Genomic DNA, 21,446 nt, shown 5'->3' on the forward strand with positions numbered 1-21,446 from the left:
GGAATAAAAGGAAGAGAGTGGGTGATAGGACAGAGCCCTGAGGAACACCACTGTTGATAGATCTAGGAGAAGAACAATGTTTTCTACAACAGCGGCTATAGAATGACCAGAAAGGAAGCTACAGATGAAGGCACAGATAGAAGGATAGAAACCGTAAGAGGGCAGTCTGGAAATTAAAGATTTATGCCAGACTCGATCGAAAGCCTTTGAGATGTCAAGTGCAATGGCAAAGCTTTCGCCAAAGTCCCGAAAGGAGGATGACCAAGAGTATGAAAGGTAGGTGAGAAGATCACCACTGGAGCGTCCCTGATGGAACCCATACTGACGATCAGAAAGAAGATTGTGATACAAAAGATGCTTTAAAATTTTTCTATTAAGAACTGACTTGAAAACTTTTGAGATACGGGATGTTAATCCTTTAAACGCAGATCGTCGCGTTTGCGATGCTCGGCAAAAAGGAAATAACGGCGGAGCGTCGCGTTTGCGATTCTAGTAAATTTTGAATAACCGCGGGCAGGCAGGCTCCAGCTGGTATTGTCTATCAGTACCACCACCCTTTAGCTACTTCTAGCACACTTGACCTTTGTACCACTGACCTCCGTTGTTGCCAAGTATCGCGTTTTTCCCGTCCCCCCCCCCCACCACGGCCCCTGCCAGCCTGGCTGTGATACATGGCAGCGCTCTGAGTTCTCAGAACTGTAAATCTACGCTCTCCTCTCACAAGCAGTTTATGCTAATAGGAAACGCTTGTTTCCCCAGTTGTAACACTAGCTTTTTTTCTCACGGTTTGCCCCTGTTTAGCGTCAGTTTACCGCAGGCTTTCAAAGTGACATTATGGCAAGTTCTAGCTCTTCCGAGTCAGTGCAAGCGGCCAACAGGAACGAGAATAAAGTGACGGGCGTAAGGCAGAATAAAAAGCGCGCCGTGGTGATCTTTTGGGAAGTAATATGATTGAAAATAATGTAGTATACATGTTTTTAGCTGTGAAAATGGAAATGTTTGTTGAGTGATGGGAAGACCGCCGCCGCACTGCATGTCGGCCGTACGCTCCGTTGATTTCAGCCTTATTTTCAGTGTTTATTGTACAAATACGGATTCCTAACTACCTTTACGTTGTAGTATAAAGTTTACTGCGACAGAATGAGGCTGTGGTAGAGGGGAAACCGGATTGCTGGAGGTGTGAAAGTGAAGATTTGGTTACCCAACTTTGCAAGTCTCCACAAGTCCTTGGGTAGTCCACGAAGGCTCAACACCTGTCTCTGGAGAAAGCTGAATGTAAGTACTATCTGCCATACCAAGCATAATGTTCTAGGGTTAATCTCTGATTTTTGGCGAATATTTTCCTACAGGTACTCAGACCGCGATACAACCCTGCCACTCGGGGGAGATCGACTGTACACGGCCGCGTTTAAGGAGTTAAAGCAATTGGATGATAGTTAGAGAACTGGAATGGTCACCCTTCTTTTGGACTGGCTGAATGAGAGCAAACTTCCAGCAAGATGGAAAGGTACAAGTTGACAGACAAAGGCGAAAGAGTTTACCTAGGCAGGGTGTAAGCACAGAAGCACAGTTCTTGAGGACAACAGGAAGGACTCCATCAGGCCCATATGCCTTGTTAGTACTGAGGCCTGAGATGGCACAAAAGACATCAGCTGAAGAAATTTTAATGTCAGCCATGAGCAAGTCAGAGGGGGCAAGTGATGGAGGAACAGCACTGGAATCATCTAAGGTGGATATGGAGGAGAAAGTCTAAGCAAAGAGATCTTCTTTATCAGTAGAAGAAGTAGCTACAGAACCATCAGAGCTGAAAAGAGGAGGGAAGGATGATGAGGTAAAGTTGTTAGAAAGGTTTTTGGCAAGGTGCCAGAAGAAGCGGGAAGAATTAGTGTTGGAGAGCTGACAGCATTTTGTACAGATGAAATTATTTTTAGCAGAGTGAAGAACAGACTTAGCACAATTCCAGGACGAAACATAAAAAAGCTGTGATTCAAGGGTGGGTTGGCTCCGGTACTTTTTATAGGCCCTCTCCTTGTTGTGGACAAGATTAGAACAAGTGTGATTAAACCAAGGCTTTATCGCATTAGGTGGGGGCATTTATGTCCCCCCCCCCCCGGGGACTACGAGGATTGGTTATCAGTTGCCATATTTTATTTCTGATTTTGAAAAGGAAATGTAATGTGTACTGTGCATGTACAGTAGTTTGATGCTGACCATTTGAGAAATTTGTACTGGAGAGTATGCTGGCCTAGTCTCTGCGTTACTGAGACACTGAAAAAGTTCAGCAAAGTGGGATCGTCAGGATCTTGTCCCGAGGGCTGATGAAACAGGAGCTCCAGCTCTTCCTGTCATCAGGTTTCCATCCACCTTGGGAGTACTGCCCTGCTTGACTGGTGCTACAGTCTACTTCTACAAAACTGATATACAGCAAACTCTCAACTACCTGGTGCAATACACACTAGACACTGCATACAGTGCTCGTCAGATGTATTCAGCGTTGTCCGCTGGGCGTGCAATACTTATGGCCCAAAAAGAATCACCCATTTTTGGGGGTAAGAATTGAGCCACAAGTTTGAGCTCCGAGCATGACGTCACGGTAGCCTGAGGCCTTCCAACGCGCTGGTTGGTTCCCGCCTCAGTCGCCCACGGGCTGCCTGAGAGAAAGGAACTCTGCCGAGTGTCCCTCTCAAATTGCGCCATTTTTTACCGAGTGTCCCGCAGTGTTTTGGCCTTCAAAACTTTGTTATGGCACCTACCCGTGAACTATCGAGTGAAATCATATCCCAGATCATTGCTCTAAAGGAGGCAGGCCACCAGACAAAGGAAATTAGTGAATTGGTTGGTGTGCCACGATCGACTGTGCGTCGTTGGTGTGCGCGGTTTCGGGAGGAAAACAGTGGTGAAGTTCCCACAAAGAAACCGAGGTCTGGTAGGCCTAGGAAAACTTCCCCAAGGTCTGTTAATGTTTTAAAATGTGCAGTGGAGTTTAATCCTCGTGTGAGTGCAAGGAAAATTAAGCAGAGCAACCCGGAAGTGTTTGGTGAGGTGTCAGTGAGAACAGTGTCTCGTAGGGTGCATGAGCTTGGTTACACAAGTCACAGGCCTGTGAAAAAGCCTCTTCTCTCTAGCAGTCAGAGAATTCGTAGGCTTGCCTTTGCTAATAAATATCTAAATTGGGGTGAGGAGCAATGGTTGTCAGTGTTGTGGTCTGATGAGGCAACGTTTAGTGTTACCTGTAACAGAGGAGCACGTGTGTATCGATGCAAAGGTAGTGACCCACTTGACCCACGGTATGTAGAAAGCACAGTTAAACATCCTGATTCACTCATGGTATGGGGTTGTTTCTCAGGGAAGGGTTTGGGGAAGCTTGTTGTACTTCCCAAGAACCTCAGAGTGAATCAGGATGTTTACCTGGAGCTTCTGTGTGATCATTTACCAGACTCCTTCGAGCTAACAGGTGCACGAGTGTTTCAGCAGGACGGTGCACCTGCTCACAAGGCCAAATCGGTCACCAATTGGCTTCGTGACTGCGAGGTATCATTCATGACAGACTGGCCAGGAAATAGCCCAGACCTCAACCTGATTGAGAACCTCTGGTACCTCGTAAAGAAGAGTCTCCAAGGGAAGGACGTGAGCTCTCTGCCTAAGCTGGAAGCCGCCATTCGTGACTCCTGGGACAAAATACCCCTCCAGCACCTCAGGAGCCTCGCCCTTTCACTTCCAAGACGTCTCAGGTCCGTGAAGAAACGTGAAGGCTACCCTACAAAGCACTAAAGGTAAATAAAATGCATTATTTATATGTTTTTGCAATGTTGAAAGGTTTGCTTCTCAGGAGGGACGCAGGGCGCTCCATACTTCTGACGAGCACTGTAGGTACCCCCAACTGGCTATCTATTCAGCGTCAAGCTGGATAATGTGTCACTATCCGTCTTGTCCGTATATCTTAAAATCATTCCTACAATATTACCCACGAGCAAAAGATTTAAATCACACAAAAAATATAATACAGTACTGATACAGTACTAGCGATGTTTCTCAACATTCGTGAATGCGAATGCAAATATAAATTTTCAACATTCACGAATACAAATGCTTCTGCAAATACTGTACCGGGTATTCTGTTTGATGATAGAAACTTGAGTTATTCAAATTTTTTTTGTACGAGTTAATTCCGCTCGAAGAGTTTCAGCCACAGAAAACTGAGTGAACAAATTTCTATCAATTTCTATGTTACCAGGATGCGGGATGAGGACCCAACTCTTACATGCATCCCCTGGGGATATCAGACACTTCCTGGACAAACTTTAACCCGCCCCATCCCGATGTTTTCTGGGCAGTAGTACGCCCCAGTCCCAACATTTTTGGACCTTTTTTCTTTAGGCTCAAACATTCGCTTTTCGTGAGAAACATTGAAAATTCATAGAGAAATCGCTCACCTGAGGTTTAAAATACTCGATCCAGGTACGAGTACTTCCTTACCTGACTGGGTTTTCTAACAGGCTGGCACCAAAGAAAATAAGTTCTATGGGAGGGTAACTATTTTATCCACTCATAAACAGTATTTATTTATTTACTTGGTACGAATTTATATGTAGTACAAGAGTATATTGGTTTTCAAACAGTAATATAGGCATTATAAGCATTGTTTCACTCACTAACTCATCACCATTCATGACCTTTTTTTCCCACATTACCTGATCATTTCTGACTGTTTCTTCCTCTAATGCTATGTAAACTTTGTCCTCCACATTGTCATCGATTGGGGAAACACTCTGGCCCTGAATGTCTTTATTGGCCAGGTCACTGGTAACAGGTGAATTGCCGAGACAATGGCGTGCAGGGGGGGGGGAGGTTATGCGGTGTAAGGCATTGTCCCTGCTTGGCATCTTGTACAGGAATAGAGGAAGGTGTCTCGTGTATACGTGCCAAAAATCACTCGTGAAAATTGAAAATTGTGCAAATTAGGGACCTTGCAATGTTGCCGCATTAATTTACATCTCCGGGATATGAGTGCACATCATGCGAAGACGTGAATTCATCTCCAGGACAGGGCGGGTTAAACAGGCCCAGAACAAATCACATCAGACAGGAGTTATCTTTGTCTCTCTCTTTTCTCTGAAATTCTTGAGATTTAAAGTACTTTTTCCTGGTTATGAACTGAAAACCTAGAGATTACCCACTTTTTAATGAGAAATTCTGAAAAAAATGCTATTAGGCAAAAAAATTTGGAGAAATCCAGACTATTCTGGGAATCTGGCAACAGTGCAAGATGCAGCAAGCAGCCCTAGCTAGACTGGCACAGCTGCTTGGTTGGCAACACTAGCCTAAAACACTTGTTCAACTCATGCGTTTCAGTAAACTTTATAATGTTACATTATTAATATTCACATGACAACATGTAAATGCAAATGCAAATATCGAATAAATTAGAATACAGTATTTGTGAATGTGAATGTGACAGTGAATATTTGGACCATCACTATACAGTAATCTCTCAATTATAGTATCCATTTCCATAATAACCAGCTCAACGCAATATCCAGGGCTTTTTGTTCGGCTCTACTAAAGCAATACCCAGTGGAATATGGCAATATCCGGCGCTGAAACAGGAAGCAACCGGCAGTCCTATGCAAAACTGTATCTGGTGGCGAGGCATACCATCTGGCTCAGACACGGGACCCAATCAGCTTGCTGGGAGACCCCACAACATGCCAGCCAATCACAATGTGTTGTGGGAGCCGCCCACCTGGCACGTCGAGCCTACCGGTAGTCGTTCCCTGTCTCTCCTGTGGGCCCCATAGTGAGGATGTATCTATGCGCTCTGTTCTTGTGACCCACACCGTTGCTGAACCCTACTGCAGTGACAGTCTGTGGCCTCCCATGCCCCCTTCCCATTTTTTTTAATGTGCCCAACTCTGGGCATAGGCTTCACAGCCCTTTCTCAAGGCCCAGTAGTCCTCTTACATTCCATATACATAGTTTTTTTTTTTTTTTTTTTTTTAATGCGAGGAAGAAGGAACCAAAGGCCATGAGCCCGCAGTAACAGTTCCCTCCAAGAGAAAAACAAAATACAATAGAGAGCCACATTCAAGATCCGATCATTTTGAGATGCCTGGACACACTGCGTTTGAAAGACTGGAGATCATAGGCAGCAGGATATACAGACAGAGGGAGACAGTTCCAGAGCTGACCTGTTGCATAAATGAATGACTGGGAGTAACGGTTAACTCTTGCATTAGAGAGTTGGACAGAAAAGGGATGAGAGTTTGCTGCCAGACGGGTGCTACACGCCCGTCATAGAGGCGGAGGAATGCAAGCGGACAGTTCAGAGGAGCAGTGACCATTAAAGTAGCGATAGAAAAGAGATAAAGATGCAACAGTGCGGTGAAGAGACAGAGGTTGAAGGGAGTCAGTAAGAGGAGGAGAGTTAATGAGACGAAAAGCCTTTGACTCCACCCTAATGAGAAGAGCTGTATGTGGGGAGCCTCCCCACACATGAGAGTTGTACTCCACACAGGGGCGGATAAAACCCCTGTATAGAGTCAACAATTGTGCAGGGGTAAAGAAAGAGCGGAGTCGGCTTCGCACACCCAATCTCTTGGAAGCAGATTTTACAAGAGATGTAATATGATCTTTCCAAGATAAGTCCCGAGTAAATGAAACCCCAAGCATGTTCAAGGATGATGCAGGATTAAGCTGAATATTATTAAACATTAGTGGGTATACCTGTGGAAGATTTTGTCGGGTTGATAGGTGTAAGAACTGAGTCTTAGATGCATTAAAGACAACCATATTATTTTTACCCCAGTCAGAGATACGAGCCAAGTCAGACATTAGGTGTGCCATAGCCTCATATGTCACCACTTCAGTGCTAACACCCACCGTCCATATTGAATACATGCTAGGGCTGTCTCATACAGGACTGGTGTATCCTCCCACATTCCATACACCTCCACATTCACCACTTCAGTGCTAACACCCACCATCCATATTGAATACATGCTAGGGCTGTCTCATACAAGACTGGTGTACTGGTATTAGCAGGGGTATTTTTATGACATGTCAGCGGGCCTTCTGGCAGATCAGTAAAGTCTGCTTCAATGAAATTCAAATCTTTAAACTCTTCCCTGCCCCATCTGGGAATCGAACCTGGGTCCATTAAAACTGCAGGCAACCTCTCTACCAATTCAGCCACTGCCTTTGTTGCAGTAGTGTTGTGACTAACTTTGTGGCCCCTCAGTGCTCTGACTACAGTACTGCATAGAGGGGACATATCCATGCATAACTACCCTCCACTGATGCCAACACTTGGTGAGCAAAGTATGATTATGACTGTATTATGTTCCTATTGTACTACTGTATATGTACGGTACTGTATCAATACTGTATTGTATTTTATGCTTAATTTTAATCTTTTACACATGTGTCATACTGTACTGTATTAGACAGAGGGTTGAGATGGATAGTAACACATTATCCAGCTCAATGCCAAATGGACAGCCAATTGGGTGCACTCTGCAATATCTGGCAATGTGGTTGGCTGAACTACATCAGATAACTGAGAGTTAACTAAACTGGACAGCAGAACATGATCACATTCCACACCTCACCATAAACAACAACACTCCCCTATCACACACACTACACACACACACACACACACATACACAAAATCCTAGGTGTAACATACATCAATGTCACTTAAACGACACATCATGAACATTAAAAATAAATTAATACCAAGGCTCAATGCCCTAAGGTCACTTGCCCACACAACATTTGGACACAACAAAGAAACCATCACCACAGTATACGAACAATATATACATTCAGTAATGAATTATGCAAGTCCTTCTTGGGCTTCTAACCTCCCCTAAGCACATTACAACACCCTACAGACCATACAGAACAAGGCCCTAAAAATAATCAGAAGCTGCACAGCTACCACCCCTACAAACCACCCATACCAACAAAGCAAAGTCCTCAACATCAACGATCATCTTGACATGAGAGGCACGCAAATTCGTTGCTTTTTTCTTGGAAGGAATGGTTTGTGGGCTCCTGGCCTTTGGTTCCTTCTTCCTTGCATTAAAAAAAAAAAAAAAAACACTAAATGGCAGCAAATCTACACACACAAAGGAACATCAAAACAAAACGCAGCAAACGACATCATACGCAAATATTGTCATCTCTCCCCCCTCATCTGTGTCAAACCAGCTTCCAGAAGCATATCCATGCTCAAATCACTTGCTGCTCCTTTCAGTCACTCAAAGACAAAACACAGCTGCATGCACAGCCTCCCGATATCCATCCTTCTGAAATCTATCTCCCTCGTAAGGCTGAGATGTAGGCATCATTCAGCCCTCTTGAGTTATCAGAAGATGCTGGATGCCTGTCCAGGATGCAACACAGCACCCCATACTATTGAGCACATTATGGAAGACTGCACTGCAAACATTCGCCTACACCAAAACCCAACATACACTCCTTGAGAGCTCTGTGGGAAAGCCCAGTCTCAGCTGTAGTCTTCCTTAGGGACTCAGGGCTGTTTGGCCAGATTTTGCTTAAGGAACAACTACAGTAAATGTCCTCTTATCTGGCCACCAATCATCCGAAAAGGCAAAATTTTTATAATTTTTCTGGTCTTTTTTCCATTTTTTCTGGGCTTTATCTAAGGATTTATCTGGCTTGGAATTGTTCTTGGCCTTGGATGTACCTGCCTGCAACAATTCATCACTATGCATTTCCGGTGAATAAAACAATAACCCACACCGTTTTCAGTGTTTACGCAATGATCATGAACACTCACGATCACTAATTTCTGTTCAAGGGTGCCCCCTTCCTACCCCTACATACCCAGGGAAGATGGGAGAGGGGGACAAAATGAGCTCCACCTACCTCTACCCCATCTCCCAACCCTCCCCCATACCCCTGCCCCTCCCAACCCCCACTCATCATTCTTAACTGACAGTTACATCTCAAGCTAACCTCATACTTTACACTCATAGTCACATTATTACTAATAAACAAACTAAACACTAGGATATGTAAAATGTATATATTATTACTAGGAACATGGTGCAGCAAGAAATTAATGTATTATAACATTGACAGTAAAAATACGTTAACAACAGCCATCCCAGGCCTCATGAGTTGGGTGCTTGCGTGCGCACGTGTCTGTGCCTGCGTGTCTGGGTGTGTCTATGTCTGTGTTTTTTGGTGTGTGTATATACCTATTCGTGATATACAGGAAATGAGCTATGCTCGTGGAGTCCCGTCTGTTTCTCAATAAGTCAAACTTTGCTTTAAACTCGTTTAAATTTTTAAAGTGGACGATCTCTTTGTCCAGGTTATTCCACAGGTCTATACATCTATAAGGAAAACTATATTTCTTAATATCCTTCAAGCAGCTTGACTTCTTCAGTTTCATTCCGTGTCCTCTTGTTACTCTCTTATCCCATAAAAACAGATCTTCTCTGTCAATTTTATCTACTCCCATCATGGTCCTGAACACTGCAATCATGTCCCCTCTCTCTCTCCTTTCCTCTAGGGAAGGCAAATCCAGCTTTTCCAGCCTCTCTCTGTATGACAGATCTGCCAGACTGGGGACCATCATAGTTGCTGTTCTTTGTATTCTCTCAAACTTGTTTATATCTTTCTTTTTGTGTGGGGACCACACTACTGCTGCATATTCTAACCTGGGGTGGATCATGGCCACTATTAATTTTTTCATCATCTCCTCATGCATGTAATGAAATGCTACTCTTATGTTAGTCAGAAGTTTATACGTCTCTCTAACTAACTTGTTAATATGTTTTTCAGGAGACAAACTACCCTGGACCAACACTCCCAAGTCTTCTCTTCTCTCGCTTATGTGATAGGTTCATTACCCATCACATAATTCAGTAATGGCCTCTTGGTACTTTTACCCATTTCCAATAATTTATACTTCTTTGCATTGAATTTCATTTCCCACTTCTGGCTCCAATCATGTATCCTATCCAGATCCTCCTGCAGCATTTTACAGTCCTCCTCTGCCTCTACCTTCCTCAGGATCTTTGCATCATCAGCAAAGAGACTTGCATAACTGTTCACTCCATCTACCATATCATTAACGTTAATCAGGAACATTACTGGCACCAACACAGACCTCTGGGGGACTCCACTTGTTTCGTCTCTCCATCCAGACATCCCGTCCTTTATTACTGTTCTCATTTGTCTGTCTCTCATGAAGTCTCTCATCCATTCCAGGAGGTTTCCCTTCAGTCATCCTATATGCCCCAGTTTCCACAATTGTCTCTTATGGGGCACCTTGTTGAAGGCCTTCTCCAAACCTAAATACACACAATCCACCCAACCATCTCTCTCCTGCAGAATGTCAACTGCTCTTGAGTAAAAGCTCAACAAGCTGGAAACACATGACCTTCCACTTCTGAATCCAAACTGACTATCAGCCAAAATATTCATCTCTTCCAGATATTTCATCCATCTATCCTTCAGGATTCTCTTGCACAATTTTGCAACCATGCTGGTCAGGGACACTGGTCTATAATTCAGGCGTTCTTCCTTGTTTCCTCCCTTATAAATTGGTACCACATTTGCCCTTTCCATTTTTGAGGCACTTTCCCTCTTCCAGAGAACACATAATTAAACCGTGAATCTTATCCGCCAGGTGTTCTCTACATTCCTTCAGTACCCAATTAGAGATTCCATCTGGTCCTGGGGCTTTCCAAACATCTTGAGTTTCCAGTAATTTATACACTTCCTGTAATTCCACTTTTATATCTTTCATCACTACATTCCCTGTCACACCCTCCCCTTCCACAAACTCATTGGTGAAAACTGACCGGAAATGTTTGTCCATTATTTCAGCTTGCATTGCCGCATCTTTATAGACCTCTCCATCTACATTCAGTTTGGCGATTCCTTCCTTTTGTTTCAATTTGCCATTGACAAATCTATAAAATAGTTTGGGCTCATCCTTACATTTGTCTATTATACCTTTTACAAAGTTCCTTTTTTCCTCTCTACGTATCCTTGTATATTCATTTCTGGTTCTTTTATATTCTTCCTTTGTTCTGCTATTACCTCTCTTCCTCCAGTTGTTCCATCCTATGTCCCTCACTTTTTTTGCTATTATACACCTATTAAACCACTCCTTTTTCCTGTTTTCTTTCCCCCTTACTCTTGGCACATATTTTTCCATTCCCAAATTATAGAGGTCTAGAAAGATTTCCCACTTCCTCTGTATCTCTCTTGTTTTTCTGAATTTTCTCCAATCCACATTTTCAAAGAACTTTCTCAATCCTGTAAAGTTTGCTTTTCCAAAGTTGTAACTTCCCTGCCTACAAAACTTGTCTCTTGGCACCACGTTCCCTATTATCATCTGGAACTCAATGATTACAAGATCACTTTTTCCTAAAGGACAAAGATATTTCAAGGAATGTATTACATAAGGTTTTTTGGTTAGAAGTAAATCTAATCTTGCTGGTGTATCCTCACCTCAGAATCTTGTCTCTTCTTTGACCCACTGCATCATCACATTGTTTAGTGATATATTTAACAATATAGTGCCCCACGAATCTTCACCGCCTCCCAAGTCCCACTCCTCCCAGTTCACCTCTTTACAATTAAAGTCCCCCATCAAAATTATATTGTTGCTTTTCTCGATCACTTTCTGTAAATAATTAGCCATGTCTGAAAACATCTCCTTGTATTCATCATCATTCCATGCTTTTGTCTTAGGGGGAACATATACTACAGCCATATCTCTCCCACCATTCCTTCCAGTTCCTAGTTTCATATTTATCACTTCAGCCCTTCCCTCTCCCATTTCCACAGTATCTACATTTATGTTGTTCTTCACTGTTATCATCACTCCTCCTCACGTTTTTTCTTTTCTGTCTCTTCTCCACAGTTTGTATTTACCATCGCCCATATGGACATTAACATCCTCTCTTAACTTAGTCTCTACAAAGCACATAACATCAGGTTCACGAACCCTCAAGAAGTCATTGATTTCCAACCTAGCCGATATTAAACCATCAACATTAGTATATGCCACTTTCATATTTTTGTTGTTGTTTTTTTATACCCTCTTCTCTCCATCGGTACCACTTCCTCAATTTCTGATCCATAACTCTTCAATAAAACACTGTCTTCTCTTCCTCTGTACTCTGTTCATTTTTGCCTTTGCTTCCTTTACTAACTCCTTTATTTTGGCTCTTTCTTCCTCATTTGCATCTCTCCCTATCCAAACATTTTTTAACCCTTCTTTGTCTGATAATTTCTAAGTTCTATTGATGATTTCATTTACCATTACCTGGGACTTAAACTTTACATTCAATGGCCTCGCCCCTCCTTCCTCGTACTTTCCTAACCTAAACATTTCTTCAATCTCTTCTTGAGCTTCGTTGTTACCCTCCATAACTACTGATATTATTCCTTTAACCTTACTCAGTTCTTCTTTTTCTCTTTCTGATCTTACTGTCATACATTTTTCTTTTATTCCTGAAGTTATTACACATTTCTTCTTCTCTGCTACATCTGACTAACACTTCTCAACTTCTCAGTACCCTAACCACTTCCTTCTCCACCCTTTCCTTCCTTTGTTGTTCTATAATCTCTTTCAAATTTACATTTCCCTCCTCCTGAATTTTCTTCCACCCCTTATGTTGTTCCTTGACTTCCTTAATGTGCTCATCTTGAATCCTTGACTTAGAGTCATACTCATCTAATTTACTTTTCGTCTTGTATCTTTCTTCTTGCAACCTCTTATTCTCCTTCTTGAGCTGTTTTATTTCACTGGATGCAGATTCGTTACTCACTTCCAATTCTGTGATTGCTCTTTCTTGCTCTACACTACGTATACGAACTTTTCCCAGTTTACTTCGTTGAACCTTGATCTCTCTCTCTCTCCTGCTCTTGGGTTCGTTCCTGTAATGTGTGTGTGTGTGTGTGTGTGTGTGTGTGTGTGTGTGTGTGTGTGTGTGTGTGTGTGTGTGTGTGCAAAGCAGTGCATCCAACACATGAGGCCTAAGGTGGCCATTGTCAACGTTTTTGTTTTACTGTCAATGTCTATCTATCTACTGCCAGATGCCATAATCCCACAAGGGGTGGCCATTTGACTCTTGAGTTATTTGTTTTACGGGGAGAGGCACTAACCCTCCACCAACCCACTTGTTGACACGTAGGGAGAACATATAGTTTAGTTATATGGTTATATGGTTTACAGGAAACCATTTGGCTTGTCACTCAATGTAAAGCCACCTGTCAAGGAAAGAAAAGCAATAAGATGTGACAGGAAAGATGGGAGAAACAGGAAGAGAGGAGGGCAGGCACAGAAATTGAAAGATAAAGGCTAACGAAGAAGTAGGCAGCATTACATCAAGTGAGTGGATGATGGTCGCCACCACCTACCACTGACTCATCATGATGCATTAATTTCTTGCTGAAGTGTGTTGATAGTTATATTATATACTTTTAACATATCCTAGTGCTCTATCTTTGTATATGTCTATTGTTTTCAGAGGTCCCACCCAATAGTCCGAAAAAAAAAACAATAGTCCGAAAGACCCTTGGTCCCCTGCCATTTGGATTACAGGACTTTTACCGTACTACTGCTACTGAGAGTTAACTACAGTACAGTAATACAGTACATAGTGAGAAGGTGTAGTTTAGGCCTCTACAGTTGCATCAAAATCGCTGGGGATGGGAGCTATCACACTAAGAATGTCACATGTCATGACTAGAGAAATTACTTATGGAAAATACTTAGACCTGCATAATGAAGCATTATGCGAAGAAATTGTCAGAAAGAAGATCGCACATAATTTGGGGATACAATGCCATAGAGCACACTGAAACAACCGATGAATGTCAGTGCAACGCTGGGAAAAAATACTTACAGATCTAAACCCCGAAACGCCAGGCTATTTTTAACAGTCATCACCTCAGTACAGGCAATTTTCCAGAAACTGCTTGTTTTCCAACCTTAATATCTTGGAATGATTAGCACATAGGGAAACAAATTAAACACCATATTACTCACCAACTCTTCTTCTTGCGAATAAAAATATCCCCAGGTCTTTAGGTCATTGCATTCATGAGTAATGACGTGAGGAAGATAACTAATTTTCAGTGCAAGACCAGGAAGTGTTCAAGCATCTGCCCACAGTGCTAGTCTGACTATGGCTTTGCTCTCAATGAGATAACTTCTCCACTACTAGATAAACTGAACATTGTTGCATCCAAGGCATGCCTTATGGCACTATCACTGGGCCCTTTTCTAGTATCCTTGGAAAGAGGCTTGGCAGGGGTGGATGATGCAATTGGCTACAGACAGCACAGATAGAAACAGACAAATAGGAACCAGAAGACATCATCGTACACCAGGCAAAAGCAGGGGACAGACTGACTCTCGTCTCTGTGCTATGGAGAGATTCACTCCTATCCATTGGTGGCGAGATGAAATGGCGGCAGGTTCAAATGGCTGTGGGAAGACACTTGTGAGTGCAGCCACTAACTGGCACCCATGTAGCACCCAGATTGTGACATGTATAGACGTTACCCGGCGGACAGGGGTTAGGGTGCATAAATGTTTCTGTAGAGGCTATGGGAAGAGGTATGCTTCCTGTAACTGACGGATGGCCATCAATAAAATATTTTGTGCATGTTGTTACAGTAAAAGCTCAATTAACCAGAATGCATGGGGATTCTTCCATTCTGCATATGGAATTTTCTGGGTAACCGAATGTTAATGTACTCTTAGAAATTTTCTGGGAGGTCAAAGAAATGAAATAGGACCAACCCGGGGACTTTGTTTCATAAAGTACATTATTCAGTATTTACTATCTATCTATTGCCAGACGCCTCAATCCCATTTGGGGTGGCCACAAATAAATCACCTTCAAGTCACCCTGTCCCCCGCCAGTACTGCCCTGCTCCCAACTCACCCTGCCCCTCTCTCATATACCTCTCCACCCCGTCCCTCTATCTCATCCTCGGCCTCCCCCTCCCTCTTCCCCTCCTCCACCTCACTCACATACACTCTCTTCTTCAGTCTTTCACCCTCCATCCTCTCCACATGGCCAAACCACCTCAGTGTGTTCCTCATAACGTTTCCTATCACATCCACATCCACACCACAACGCTCCTTTATATCCTCATTCGTCAGCCTGTCTCTCCATGTGACTCCACAGGCTTCTCTTATATAACTCATTTCCACTGCTCTCACTCTTGACTTGTGTCCTTCCAACAACGTCCAAGCTTCACTTCCGTACGTTAGAGTTGGTATCACAATACTGTCATGTAGTAACTTTGGTGGACATCTGTGCTTGTAAGGGGTTGGCAATAGCCAACACCTACTTTCAGCATAAGATGATCCACCGGTATACATGGAGAGTAATAAGGAGGATGGATGGTGAAGTTCTTGAATGAATGGCAATGATAGACTACGTGTGTGTGGATCAGCGAATGAGAAGACAAGTGTTGGATGCAAGAGTGCGGAGAGGGTGGGGAAATGGAGTCTCAGACCATCACTTAGTGATGGCCAAGGTAGAGCTGCAAAGAAAGTGGTTAAGGAGACGAAGGGGAAGACAGGAGGAAGCAACTCCTGTGAGAAGAGTGGAGAAATTGCAAGATAGTGAGAAAAGGACAGAGTATAAGAGCATAGTGGAAGAAAGACTGGGAAGGTATGAGCTAGAGCAGATGGAAGGGGTGGAAGACGTATGCAAGATATTCACGGAAGAGATAGGCGCAGCGTGTGAGGCGGTTTGTGGAGTGAGGAGGAGATGCAAGGGTGTGCAAGGGACAGCATGGTGGAATGATGAGGTGAAACGAGCTGTGGAACAAATGAAGAAGGCATATAGTGAATGGTTAGCGAGTAGAGGTAGGGGAGAAGATGAGAGAGAGAAGAGAGAGGTATATGTGAGCAGGAGAAGGGAGGTTAAGAGACTGGTGAAGGAGAGTAAAAAGAAAGTGGATGAGGAGTTTGGGAGGAATCTGAGTGTGAAATGGAGGGAGAGTAAGAAATTGTTTTGGAAGGAGGTAAAGAAAGTAAGGCAGTGTGAAAGGGGAAATGGTAGGGGAGTGAAAGATAGGAATAATAGATTGTTGGTGGAGAAGAGAGAGAAACTGAGGAGATGGAAGAAGCACTCTGAGGATTTGTTGAATGTGGAGAGTGAGAGCAGTGCGAGTATAAGTGGTTGGGGAATGGCTGGGAGAAGAAGAGATGAGAGGTCGGGAAGAAGAGATCAGTAGGGTGGAAGTAGTGGAAGCGATGAAGAATATTATGTTGGGAAAGGCCCCAGGAATTGATGGAGTGTGAGGTGAAATGCTTAGGTATGGGGGTGAGATTGTTGTGGAGTGGATATGGAAGTTGTGTAGATTGGCTTGGGAAGAGGGAAGGGTTCCAGAGGACTGGAAATCAGGTATAATTGTTCCTTTATACAAAGGAAAAGGAGAGAGAGAAGTATGTGGTAACCATAGGGGTATTTGCCTACTTAGAGTGACTGGTAAAATATATGGCAGAATACTCATCGATAGGGTTAGGCATGTGACAGAGGAGCTAGTTGGAGAAGAACAAGGGAGATTTAGGAAGGGAAAAGGGTGTGTAAATCAGATATTTGTTCTAAGATGTTTAGTGGAGAAGTATCTGGAGAAGGGAAGGAAAGTGTATGCTGCCTTCATGGACTTGGAGAAAGCTTATGACAGAATAGATAGGCAAGGTATGTGGAAGGTATTAAGAATATATGGAGTGGAGGGAAAATTGTTGAGTGCTGTGAAGAGTATGTACGAGGGAGCTAAGGTTACGGTGCGAGTGGATGGTGAGCTGAGTGAGTTCTTTGATCTCAATGTGGGACTGAAACAGGGTTGTGTGATGTCTCCATGGCTGTTTAATATATACATGGATGGGGTAGTAAAGGAGGTGCAGGGTAGGGCAGTGGATGTGGGGGTGGCTCTAATGAATGAGGGTGAGATTTGGAAGCTTCCGGTGTTGCTGTTTGCTGATGATACAGTACTGTTGAGTGAAGATGAATGGGAGTTGCAAGGTTTGGTGAATGAATTTGGGACAGTGTGTAGGAGGAGGAATCTGAAAGTTAATGTAAACAAAAGTAAAGTTCTGGTGTTTGAGAGGAATGAAGTCACAGAGTGTGCAGTGAGGTTGGATGGTGAGGATATGGAGAATGTGAGTGCATTCAAGTACTTGGGTAGTGTGATGAGTAAGGATGGAACTTTGGGGGATGAAGTGCGTGAAACGGTACAGCAGGGAAGGAAGGTTGTTGGTACACTGAAAGCAGTGATGAGAAATAGGGAGGTGAGTATGGAAGTTAAGAAGTCACTACATGATAGTATTGTGATCCCTACCCTGACGTATGGAAGCAAGGCATGGACCTTGCAAGAGGGGAACAAGTCAAGAGTGAGAGCAGTGGAAATGAGTTACTTGAGAGGAGCATGTGGAGTGACGTGGAGGAACGGGTTGACGAATGAAGAAGTGAAGGAACGCTGTGGGGTGGATGTGGTTGAGAAGATTAGGAGAAATACACTGATGTGGTTTGGACATGTGGAGAGAATGGAGATTGAAAGACTGACTAAGAGGGTGTATGTAGGTGAGGTGGAGGGAGGGAGAGGGAGAGGTAGACCGAGGATGAGGTGGAGGGATGGAGTTGAGAGGTATATGAGGGAGGGGGGGGTGAGTTGGGGGGAGGGTAGTCAAATGGTAGGTGACAGAGCGACTTGGAGGCGTTTTGTCTGCGGCCACCCTTTGCGGGATTAGGGCGTCGGGCTATAGATAGATAGATAGACAGATAGTAACTTTTTCACTTCCATGCTCACCTCGTTGTTTCTTATCACTGCTTTCAAAGAACCAGCAACCCTTCTTCCCTGCTGTACCCTTTCAAGCACTTCACCCTCCAAACCTCCATATTTACAATACACAAAAAAAAGACAGCAAGAGAAATTGTACAGGACTGAACACAAACTGGCAAACATTACCAAAAATGATTTAAAGAAAAATTTAGCATATGTTACAGGCCACAACAATTTCAAAAGCTTAGCTGCATGCATTACTTTCTGTACTGTACAGAACTAAGCAAGAATTATAGGGGGACGACCAGTATATCTGGAATATTTTCAACCCTATGTCAGATCAAATTTGCGTTCCGGTTATACTGTACTTATGTGCCGATGCATCGGATGCCGGTTAAACAAGCTTTTACTGTTGCTCTTACATGGAACACCTTCAATTTATGTACATGTTTATTATATACTGAAGCCAATACAGTATATATATTGCAACTCCTACATGGGTTGCAGTAGTGCATTGTGCCACTAGGTGGCAGTACTAACATGCATACAAATCAGTGCACCACGCAGCATGGAACCAGGCGGACACTTGAATTAGTGATTTTCATTTGTTTGCTGTTATGCACGTGTCATCTGGTGATTTTCAAGATGGAAATACTGTAGAGTAAAAAGGAGCAGTGAATTTGCATCAAATTTTGTGTGAATCTTGAGAAAAATGCAACACAGACCCTGGAAATGATTCAACAAGTGTCAGGTGAGCAATCTCTTGGTTGGACAGCCTCACCAAGACCCAAAAAGGCCAGACAGATGAAAAGCAATGTCAAGAGCATGCTGATTATTTTGACATCAAGGGGATTGTGCACAAAGAATTTGTCCCAGGTGGCCAAACTGTCAATTCCAACTTCTACTGTGATGTTTTGCGGTGACTGCGTGAAGATATGAGAAGGAGATGCCCCAACCTTTGGCAGGGCAACAACTGGCTGTTTCACCATGACAACATCCCGACTCACAATGCACTCAAGACCCATCAATTTTAGGCCAAGAACAACATGGCTATGGTTCCCTAACCTCCTTACTTGCTAGATCTGACCCCCCTGTGAATTCTTTCTGTTTCCAAAAATGAAGATCAAGCTGAAAGGGCATCATTTTGACACCCCTGACGGCATCCAGAAGGAATTACCGGCAGTACTTAACACTCGCATCAAAAAGGACTTCCAGGGAGCGTACCAGCAATAGAGGAAGTGCTGGGATCAGTGTATCAATGCACTGGGGAACTACTGGTACATGAAACTGAAAGCTCACCATAGCTCCTATTTGCCGCCATCACCCATGAAGGACTGGTAGCGTTAGTCTGGAAAATTTTGGATAGCGCCTCGTGTATATCTACAGTATCTACCAGTACCTATCAGTACAGATAGATAGATTTGGGGTAGGCAGTGACTGAATCAGTAGAGAGTTGGCCTGCAGTCCTACTGGACTCAGGTTTGAATCCTGGCTGGAGCAAGGAACAGTTTAAGGATTTGAATTTCATTAAAAGCTGACTTTACTGATCTACTAGATGACCTCCCAACATGTCGTAAAAATACTCCCGCTAATACCAACACACCAGTCCTTTATGAGCCAACCCTATAATGTATTCAATATGGTCGTGGGTGTTAGTGCCGAAGTGGTGACATGTGGAGGTGTATGGACAGAGGAGGACTACTAGGCCTTGGTAACGGGCTGTGAAGCCTATGCCCAGAATTGGACACACATACATACACACAAATATATATATATATATATATATATATATATATATATATATATATATATATATATATATATCAATCAATCATTTCCTGTGGCACCCTCGGGGATGCATAGGGCCTCGATGAACTCACACCACCACATCCTATCTTGTGCTAAATCCTCAAGATCTCCCCAACACTCATCTCCAGCTTCCCGTCTCATTGTCCTCACCCACGTCTCTTTTGGCCTTCCTCTACCTCTCCTACCAAGTGCCACCCACCCTGGTGTACCTCGTACTATTCCCTGTCTCCTATACACATGTCCTAGCCACTTCCATCGTGAGAATCTAACATATTCATCGATCGGCTGTACTCCCTTTATTTCTCTAATTCTGCTATTTGGTATCCTTTCCCACCACTTAACTCCTAATATTCTTCTAAGTGCTTTATTTTCAAACACCAAGAATTTATTTTCCATAGTCACTGTGCTGTACCAAGACTCGTGTCCATAAATTAAGATACTCCTAACCATTACCTTATAAAGTTTGATTTTTGTATGCACAGAGAAATTGTTATTATTCCAAATACTTTTAAGCATTCCCATTGCCTGATTAGCCTTCTTTAACCTTTCCTCGAATTCAAAGTTCAAAGAACCATCCTTGGCTAAGTAAGTACCTAAATATTTAAACCTATCAACTTGCTTTACAACCATACCTCCAATTACACATTCCTGTGCATTTTCCATATTCATATTGATTATTTCAGTTTTTCCACAATTAATAACCAAACCCACCTTGCGACCTTCACTCACCAAACAGTCCAACACTCTCTGCATCTCTTCTGGCCCATGACAAATCAAAACTATATCATCTGCATAATCTAAATCCAAAAGTTTCCTGTTCTCTCCCCAAAGTATACCTGCACCGGTTTCTGTTCCAACGCGTTTCATAATGTAATCAATGACCAATATAAATAGTAAAGGCGATAGAACACCACCTTGAATTACTCCGGACTTGACTTCAAACGAATCACTCAGACAACCATCAACCATCACTTTACAAAATGTGTCCTCATGCATGTTCATAATGACCCTCACAAACTCCTCTGGTATTCCATAATGTCTCATGATCTTCCCCATAGTCTCTCTCGAAACACTATCAAAAGCCTTTTCAAAATCAACAAAACAAAGACTTAACGGTACTCTCATTTCATTAACTTGCTGCATCAAACGCCTAACTATAAAGATCTGATCATTGCAACCACGTCCCTTTCTAAAACCAGCCTGTTTATCCCTCAGAATACCCTCAACCACCGGCTCCAACCTATTTAACAACACTTTATATATATATATATATATATAACTATACACACATATATTCATCAAATCCTGTGTTGGCCCATGAGGAGTGTAGAAGCCTATGGCTGGGCAAGTTGGTCCTGACATTTAAGATGAGAGTGACCAGCCTCATTCATCCCGGAGTGGCAGTATGTGAGCAATAAACCCTAACCACCCCTTAGATATTGAAATCTGCTCAGGTTCAATCCAATTGGAGCACTTTAATTACCCACTAAACCACCAGATCCCATAATCTGGTTGTATGGTTACCACCCACTGTAGTAAATGGTTTCCTGGAGCACAGGAAACCACTTGGCTTGTCACCACTGAGCTCTATTGTATGGAGTGGCTTTCTCATGGGTAGCATTGTGTAGTTTGTGTGGCCACTGCCAGGGGGCCTGGGCAGCACTGATTGATGTTTATGCACTACACCTGACACTCGCACCTTTAGAAATCGGTCGATGACTTCAGAAAATGTAGTGCCATGGTCCACTGTGCAGCTAAAATATAATCCCATGCCCCACTGCTCAGATTATGTACGCAACGCTGAAACAGAAACAGCAAGATAAGAGCAGTGT

At 43.2% G+C, this 21,446-nt stretch overlaps 1 protein-coding gene across 1 annotated transcript in view; it reads right to left on the reverse strand.

Annotated features, from left to right (window-relative positions):
- Nucleotides 1-21,446, reverse strand: part of LOC145404649 (uncharacterized) — a 392,001-nt gene that overhangs the window by 368,267 nt on the left and 2,288 nt on the right. Inside the window, exon 2 of the mRNA XM_080276173.1 lies at nt 21,314-21,368. Within this exon, the coding sequence (XP_080132299.1) occupies nt 21,314-21,368 (55 nt within the window). The remainder of the gene's footprint in view (nt 1-21,313; nt 21,369-21,446) is intronic.

Source organism: Coenobita brevimanus, chromosome 64 (genome assembly GCF_032717465.1).
Source record: "Coenobita brevimanus isolate Jiangsu-jjx chromosome 64, ASM3271746v2, whole genome shotgun sequence".
Classification (NCBI taxonomy): domain Eukaryota; kingdom Metazoa; phylum Arthropoda; class Malacostraca; order Decapoda; family Coenobitidae; genus Coenobita; species Coenobita brevimanus.